This window comes from Pygoscelis adeliae, unplaced genomic scaffold (assembly GCF_000699105.1).
Source record: "Pygoscelis adeliae isolate BGI_AS28 unplaced genomic scaffold, ASM69910v1 Scaffold106, whole genome shotgun sequence".
NCBI classification, from domain to species: Eukaryota; Metazoa; Chordata; class Aves; order Sphenisciformes; family Spheniscidae; genus Pygoscelis; species Pygoscelis adeliae.
In genome coordinates this window covers 1,039,291-1,048,220 of record NW_008824939.1, presented here as the reverse complement: position 1 = coordinate 1,048,220, position 8,930 = coordinate 1,039,291, and the positions used below count along the sequence as shown (strand labels likewise).

The 8,930-nt window shown below is 39.7% G+C and overlaps 1 protein-coding gene across 1 annotated transcript in view; it reads left to right on the top strand.

Annotated features, from left to right (window-relative positions):
- The first annotated feature begins 7,937 nt into the window (after nucleotides 1-7,937).
- Nucleotides 7,938-8,930, top strand: part of DPP4 (dipeptidyl-peptidase 4) — a 33,308-nt gene continuing 32,315 nt past the window's right edge. Inside the window, exons 1-2 of the mRNA XM_009325445.1 lie at nucleotides 7,938-8,013; nucleotides 8,515-8,613. Coding sequence (XP_009323720.1) covers nucleotides 7,938-8,013; nucleotides 8,515-8,613 — 175 coding nt within the window. The remainder of the gene's footprint in view (nucleotides 8,014-8,514; nucleotides 8,614-8,930) is intronic.

Below are 8,930 nucleotides of genomic sequence, written 5' to 3'. Positions count from 1 at the left end.
CTGCAGGGGGGGGGGAAAGTTCTGCTGAAAGTTTGTGATTTCGGGACCAGGGTTGATAGAGCTGGAGCTCCTGGGAAGCTGGGAGGTACTTCGTCAAGAAGGTGTCTCACCTGGGAGGATGGAGGGCGCGGGGGGGAGTTAAAAAGTCCCTTCGGTCCCGCGTGAGCTGAGAAAATACTAGTTACAAGCATTATCGTTTTCAGCGTTTTCCTTTCCTATTGCAGCTGAAGGCTGTAGAACCAGCAGTAAAATGCCAGTTAGTCAATTTTCTAGGGTGTATTGAAGAGATAGGGTTATATTCCCTCTGATTTGCTTTGTTTGCATAGTTTTTGTTAATGTTATTGAGTGAAATTATCTACGCAGCACAGTTACAGAGGTCAGAAAAGTAGGAAAAGATTTGGAATGCATTTTTGGACTCTGATCGGTTCGTACTTTCCAGGTTGTCCTTGTAGCACTGGATGTTAATGTGAAACAGCATTAAATCCTCATCAAGCAATGTATTGCTTCCAGCTGGTAGGACAGAGCTGCAGGCTAATCTCTCTTTTTGTGTTCTTACGATTAACAGCTGAGGAGTCATGATAGTAGAATTCAGCACTGCAAACTCTAAGGGAACAAAGTGTTTTCTAGACTAGACCTTTGGTGGTCTTCTGTTTGTGAGATGCACCCCAAGAAGTGTGAAGACGTGGATGTTGATCTTGACAGTGTGTTCAGGAATGAACACGGCAATTATGTGCACAGAAAGTTGTAGTGGTTTTATTGTATGTCAATTAAAGAGGCAAAGCTTGCATCACTAGTGTTCATAAGGCATAATTTACATTAAACTTTTTTGCAATTCAGCTCGGTCGTTATTAATGTCACAGTCATTAAAAACTAGATTTTCAAAGTCCAGATACCTGAGTTACACACCTCTGGGCTAAAACTTGCATGAGTGGATGCTGACTCTTTTCTCTTATTTTTGGGCACCTTTTTGCCACTTATCTCAAAAAAGCAGATGTTTGAGGTGACAGAAAATACTCTTAGTTTCAGAAGTTGGGAAGAGCAAGAGAAAGGGTCTTGATAGCTTGTCAGATGCATGTGTGCAAGCATAACACCTAGTGAAAGAATTCAGTATGCAGGCCTGAACTCTGCTGAAGAGTTGGTGCTTGTCTACCTTAATGCCGGTGCTGTGTCTTACTGAAAATCAAATGGGCTTTCTTCTTTCATAAATTGTAGCATAGGAATCCTTTTGCTGTAGAAGTGGCTGCAATCAGTCACTGAGTATACAGTAAACAGATTTTACTTTAAAGAAACGCTTCTGTTGGATGACATACAGAATATCACCATGCTATCAGCCTTGGTTTGCGTCATTTTGCTTGTAAAAGAGTAGGGCAGCGTGTCAGTCTTTTTACTGTTGGCTCCAATTAATGCATGGGAAATTACCTAGCACACCCAGGTAGTTCACTAGGTCCCTCTGGATAAAATAAGGACTGAGATGGAGAGGTCCCAGTTCAAAAACTTGGAATTCCTGTCTCTTCCCAAATCAGGCCAGCAGTAACAGCTGAGTAACAACGGTGACCGTTATAGTTCAGGAGCTGCAGGGTGCTTTTGAATTTTGACTGAGGGGTGCTCAACAAATGTTTTCTGTTAGCTGAGAGTGTATAGGTGGTGCACTTATAATTACTCCTTTATAGGTTAGAGCACAGAATCACTGACAGTTTGATTATATGGCTTTTACCAACGACTTCAGGGCATGTGAGTCAGCTGAGGATGCCTCCTGGGATGGTACAGATGCTGGACTGAGGACAAAATGAAGGGCGGCAAAATTGAGGGGCAGTGGGGAAGAAGAGCAGCTCACATGACTGTGACTATGTGAAATCAAACTCTGTTCTGAAAAAAGTCATTGTAACTGCGATCAAGTCTTTATTTCATCCCAATGGTTCAAGCATTGTGCAGGGAGTGAAAATGATGATTATTGATATACACAGATGATTTTGAGTTTGGATTTCTTGCCTTTGGCCTGCTGCTCTTCTCCCCACCGTGCTTCTCAATGTACTTTCATTTCATAAGCTTAGTAGTCATACAGCACAGATAAATGGGCTCCAGTGCTGTGAAAGATTGCGAAATTTTGCCACTCCAGAGGAGTTCTGGCTTGTTGGCTGGACTGTAGGCCTGGCGAGTGGAACTTCTGCTCCTTCTCTTGCAGCCATTTAGCATGGGCAAATACTGCAGACTTAAATTTGCAAAAGGGTTTCCTAATTTTGGGTGCAGCCCCTCAGTATTTACCCTGAGGGTCTTCAGCCAGAACTGTGTACAAAATTCTATCTATACTTTTTGTTTATACCCACTGCCTATTTTGCCACCTTCTTTTATATTTAATAATCACACGGGGCTACTTGGCATCGAACAGTTTAATCTCAAAACAGCCTTGGGGGCTGTATTTGAAGTCTGTTGATGAAAGCATTGTGCTTTGAAGAGCTATTCAAGAGGTGACTACAGTAGCAAGTGGTTACCCTCAAAGCATGAGTTATTTTCTAAAAAAATCATGTCTGCTCATGATTCACTTATCTACTTATGCTTCTGTTACCGTAAGTCGGCAGATTAAAAACTCTCTAAGGCTCAATTTGGAGTTTTAGAAAGCAGGCATTCTTTATTGCGGCGCCGGGCGCACAGGGGATCGCTCCACCTAGTGTGTGCGCCCTGAGCTGCTTAACTATAGGAGTTACGTACAATCAGAATATACATATTCATTAGATTTCCAAGAAATTATTAACATATGCATGTTATTTCATTAACATATGTAAAAGTCTTTAACGCATGCGCTCTTATGTCCATTGGTGATCGTCGATAGTCTTCCTCACCGTGACCGCTAGTTGAACGCAGTTCTTGCGCATGCACAGTTTGTTCTTTGGCTCGGTTTGCACAATTTTACCCTCACAAACTACCTGTCTTCAGCATCACTTCCTTATCTACAAAGTTTCAAGGTTTTCTTTCCTACTGAATGCTGAGCTTATCTATTCACAGAGTACACCCCTACTGCACAGAGTATACCCCTACTGAATGTTTAGCTTATCTATTCACAGAGTATGTCAAGCTTGGCTACATTATGTCCAGTAAAGAGAACCATATGTCTCCTCAGTATTCCTTTGTACTCGGTATCACTTCTCCCATGATTTTTCTCCTGTAACTTTCCATGCAAAAGGCAGATTGAAACATCCAGTGGCCATACACCATTACCTCTTCTCTAACAGCAGTTCTTGTTACGGCCAGCTGGGCAGGAGGGCCAGGAGTGAGAGGAAGAGTAGCTGATGCTGAGAACAGAAAGGAGATGGTGCAATATTTAGTATCATTCTGCTGCCATGAGCAAGTCATAAACAGCCTTATACTGGGGGGTCCTATACAAATGTCTGGTCACAAACCAGGTGGTTTTCACCTAGAGGTCTAATTCTCCAAGGGTGAGATATTCAGTAAATGAGAAGGCTCATCACTGCCATGGTTAGATGATACTGTGTGTGGGCTTCTGTGGTCTTTTAATAGAAATGTGCCTAGAAGAGGTTGGAAAAGCACAGCAGGTGCTGGGGAAGTTAATGACCTTAAGGCGCCTGAGGGTACTCTGTGAGTCTGATGCCTCACTGATGTGTTGGGTATTACTAGTGGCTGGTAGAAAGCTACCATAAATAGAGATAAGGGTTACTGGCAGCAGAAGTGCAATAAATTCATGTTGTCATCCTGGATTTGAAGTTGAAGAGTGTTGAGACTGTTGAGACAGCCTCGTGCTTCAAGGACTCGAGAGGTGAGGTTGCAGGTCTTCCTCGCAGCCGTGTTAATGTGTAACTGAAAAGAAAAGGAAATTAAAGTCTCCAGATAGCTCTCGTCATTGTTCTGTTGGGGGTGGTCGTATCTACAGTCTTTCCCTGTTTATCCTATCTACGTTGTGTCCTGAACTAAGCAAATTTGTGACTGGGTGGTGTGGAGCAGTATCTATTGCCAGTGTCAACTCCCTGCTTGCAACTGAACAGTATGTTTAAAATACAGAGAGGCTTCTGGCTGATATACAGCCCTCGTATTTGAAGACCTGTGCCACAAGATGCCTGAATCTGGCAGCTGTGATCTGTCACGGTTTTCTTGGGAATAAGGGGTCCTGTATTATTGCAGTTTCTGAAAGGCAATAGGTTTAAGGGTGTTTAAAATCTCTAAAGAAATTTAAATCTATGGATCAGAAATTGATCTTTGAAATAGAATCTCTTTGTATCTAGATTCAAAAATTAAGGTTTAGATAAGAATCTTGACTCTGTGTGGTTTTTTTAGAGAACCATTATCTAAACGGTGAGCAGTAGTGAATCCAGTAACCTAACTTCAAAGGACTTTAATCAAAATCATGGCTGAAATTCTCTCCAAAGTTGTGTGGGAGATACAGCAGGTTAATTACCATGTTGTGAATGTGCTGTAGACTTGTCTGACCAAACAGTCTTTTGGCTTGAATCCGACTGTTCTAACCAGTCTCTTTTCACCATGTATTCATGCACCTTGCTCTGCATTACGGGATCCTTGTAGTCTTCATGTAATGTGTGGATATATTACCTTTTCTAGCTAGTGAAGGAAAAGATAGAGAATGGAAATGTTTTCCTGCTATATGTCCTTGACTTTTGTAACTGTCATTTAACTTGGTTATCTACCTTAGTTCAAATGTTGAGTAACGTAATATAAAAAGATTTACAAGCAGTGGATTGCTATCTGTAGAACACTTCTGCTATTTTTATTTCCTTGCTTTGCATGAGATGGGGCAAATTTGAGGGGGACTCCAGAGCTATTAATTACAAAGTTAATGATTACCTCCCTCTGGGGACGTCTCTGCAGCGCCAGAGAGTGATGCCTGGGTAAACTGCCCTGGAAGGTGTCACGGCGCTCACCCGTTGGTTATGGTCTCTCCTGGATGGCCAGTATCGGCCGCTGGGAATCAGATGGGATTCTGGGTTAAGTGAACCTTTGGCCTGACCCAACAGAGTCATTTTTACTTTCTTCTTTGCTGGAAATCCATTTCTGTGCTCTAATTGTCACATATCTCAGGCAGCAACTGGGGGCTTGAGTGTAGGGGGGAAGGTTTTTGAGTGCTTTGTTACACACATTGGAAGAGAAACAGGGAAGAAGGAAGGTTTGGAAAAAATAGCCTGAAATGTCACTTACTGTTCTGACTAACTAATGAATCAGTCAGGTTTCCCTTCCTGCATCTCTCACGCTGCTCCTAAATTACATTCTTAGATTGCAGATCATTCTCGCTCTTGTTCTGCTGTCACTTAAAAATGGCAATACTCATTCACCTTTTCTGATTTTTATCGTTTCTCTATCCCTTTCTTTCTCATTATTGCTGAGCATCATGCTTGTACTCGTCTTTCCCTTGTTGTGCTTCTTCCAGTCTCTCTTGGTAGTGGTGATCATGCAGTAAAGCTTCCATTATTGCTGGTTTTATAGTTTCCATCTCTTTTAAGTTGGTTACATAATTTCTTGCTCCTTTGTATTACATATGAAAATTAGTAAAATGTGCCTTGACACTGGGAAATAAACAATACATATACCAAAAGTAATTTCTCAACAACTTTAGGTTTTGGTGTGGTGATGTGTCATACCATAAACCTTGCACAACAGTTAACTTCTTGTTTAATTTACACCTTACACCTACAGAAACCAACTCAATTTTTCGCTTGAGAAAGGGTGATGTATTAAAAAAAAAAATCCAAAATTGAAAAAAACCTCATTAGCAACTTCATATGAGTACTATTTACATAAAAGGTTAAGAGCCTTCTTCCCAGAAGGACTTAAGTTTTTGCTGTTGTAACAGGGATATTATGATGCAAACATTTCCAGTGTATCATTATGACAGTGGAAACACGTATGTGCTGCTGGGGGTGAGAATAGGGTAGAGATGAAGAGCTAGTCATTTGGAATTCAGAAAACTAAATCTGTATCTGGAATAGTCAAAAAAGAAAAATAGCAAGAAAATTCAGCCTTCACAGCCTCCCTGAGGAACCTAAGAGTGAAAGAAGCTGTTTTGCTAAAATATGAACATACATTGACCTGTATCCAATCTTCAAAGCCAATAAAATGCTCTTGAATGTCAACAACTACTTTATTTTGTCAAAATAAACCTGTTTGACACTTTTTTCCAAATGGAATCTGAATAAGAAGAACCAAAATGCAGAATTCAATGTATGTTGAGTATCTTTGGTCGGTGGCATAATGTGGATAAGTAAGAATATACTGGTAGTGGCCTATCTCGCAAAATACTTCAACTAGAACTTTTATGACTATACCCTTACAGCTTGGCGTATGTTTTCATCTTCAGTTACTATGTGGAAGGTGTTGACAGAAAATGAAATTTTAATTTTATACACAGCCAACAAATCTTAATAGTGGCCTGATTTTTAGTAATGAGACCTCAGCAAAATATGTATGTCATCAGGGGGAAAAACATTTCTCAGTTTGGAAAAATCCCTAAACCTGTTCATCAGCCACCTGTCTTAAACTGCTCCTCCTTTTCCAAGAGAGAATTTTGTTGCTTTCTGAAGCCCCTCTAATTGAAAATGACACTTACTCAATTAGGAAGGAGAGAAGTGATATTCCCAACTAGACAACTGTGCATGAATATCAAATGCACACTTGTTCATAATCCTTCAAATTAAATATTCAGTTAATACAGAATAATTAACCTGAGAAATTAATATTCTCACGGAAACTTCATGAGCAAGAAATCTAGACTGGTAATTTTTCAGAACAGTCAAATTTCAGATGGAATTGAGCAAGCAATTGTTTTAACCTTTGCTGAGCATCTTAGACTAAAATCATTGTTTGTTATGGCTCGACTTTTATTGCAGCAATGGCTGTACAGTCTGTGCTGTATATATGCAACGTGTTTATTGTTTGGAAATAAGAGTAAAACTGTAATAGCTAATATAAATATCTTCCTTTCGTGTTCCAGATGTCACATGTATTTAACCTGCAGAAAGATAACCTACAGAAATTATTGTGAGATGCTTTTCTGTGGGCGTGTGTCCCCAGGGACTTTGCACTCTTTTTCTTCTTCATCATAATGAAAGAAGAGGCTGGCTGTTTTAAAAGTATCTGAAAGACTGGGACTCTCAGAATTGTTTGGGGCAGGTATTATCTTGGCTGATCAGTCACCATGTCTGTACTTGAGTGTTTTTATCACTTGTTTTTATCCTAGGTCTTTTGATTTGTACTGGTAGTAACAAAAAAGTAATGATTTAGCCAGTTGAAATAGAAATTGCTTCCCTTTGGAATGTGTAGATTTGTATGAGGGTAGTTTTTAGGTTTCCATTAAAAAAAAAAAAAAGGCAGGAGAGGAAGCAGGGAGAGAATTGCACACCTGAATTTAAACAGTGTTTTCAGAGGAAAAAGGTCACAAAGACTCACAAACCTATTTTTTTTATTATTATTATTATTACCACCTTTCAGACTTTGGAAAGAGTAGTTTGTGCACTGCAGCCAGTAAGAAAGAAATATTTTTCATAGCAGTTGATTGCAGTGCACTGGAGCTGATGACCAAACTCATTAGCTTAACTGGGTTCAAAGTTTCACTTAGTCTTTTCATAGTAACCCAGTTACTTGGCTTTAATTTTGCAGTCAAGATAGTAACGTTGCAGAAAAGATACCTTGGTGAAAAACACATCAAGAGAGGGATAAATGTTTAACCAGTTATTTCATCATAAGCTTATCAGTGTTTGTGATTTAATTATTTTTTTTAAATTAGACCTTCCTTGAAAATTTTACTGATCCTCAGATTTTTTTATTTGAGACATTTCTGAAATTTGAGTTTCATGATAAGAAGATGAGTCACAATTGAAGGGTTCACTAACAGGAACAGCAGTATTATGGAATATGTGATAAAGTACAGCAGCTGCTTTAATTTTAGGGTACCTTTCAAGGTCTGTACATTACTTACACGGATGCCGCATTTCGTTCATCTGGACAACCTTGTCCATCCACCGCTCTCAGACATGGGCATGTACGTCTCTGCTTTGCGTGATCCACCCCGCAATTAATGTCTGATGCAAATATTAGCAGTCAGGGCTCTGCAGTGAAGTTCCCAGAGTGAGCGTAGGGGTGAAAGGCACTAAGATCACATCTTTCCTATTTTTGAGGAGTACCAGTATGTGTTTCCTCAGATAAGAGGGCCAGAGGTCTTCTGTTTATTTTTGTCACTGTCAAAAAGGTATTTTCATTTACTCAAAAGATAACAGTTCTTGTGTACCTTAAAGTAAAATACCAGCAGAGAAAAGGCATCTGTAATTTTTACATGAGTTTGTTGTGTGATCTCACTGGTACTCCTTTATTTTATGCTTGCTGAATGTATCTTGCAGTAAAGCTTTAGTGCCTTCTCACTGCTGGTACTTTAGAGCTGGTTAGCTAAAACACATCAATAACCAGCAACAAAAAACCACTTATTTTAGTAGTCAGGTTAAGAAGCTGGGGTGGAACAATTTGCAGCAACATCAAAATCTCTCTTCTGTCTCTTTCTTTCAGAAAGTACCTCTGAGCCTGATTCACGAAGAACATATACTCTACAGAATTACTTGAACAATGACTATAAGTACAGAACACATAATTTGCAGTGGATTTCAGGTAATTCATTTCTACATACAGCATGAATGTCAAGAAAATGTACTACCTTCAGTAAACACGTATCTTCGTGCTGAGGTCACTACTGTATCCTGAAAAAAAAAGTTAAATTATTTAATGGTGCCATTATAGAAAGGTGCGTAGCTCAGAGTTATGATTTTTTTTTTCCCCTTAGATACATGTTCACATTTGTGGCAAGCTATATTCTCCTACTGCTATAAGAGCATACTTACTTCTATGATTTTTGTAGAAGCATGTTATACTCTGAAGTGTGTCAGCTTCTTGTGCATCAGGCTATCAGGGAACAGGAGTATACAGGG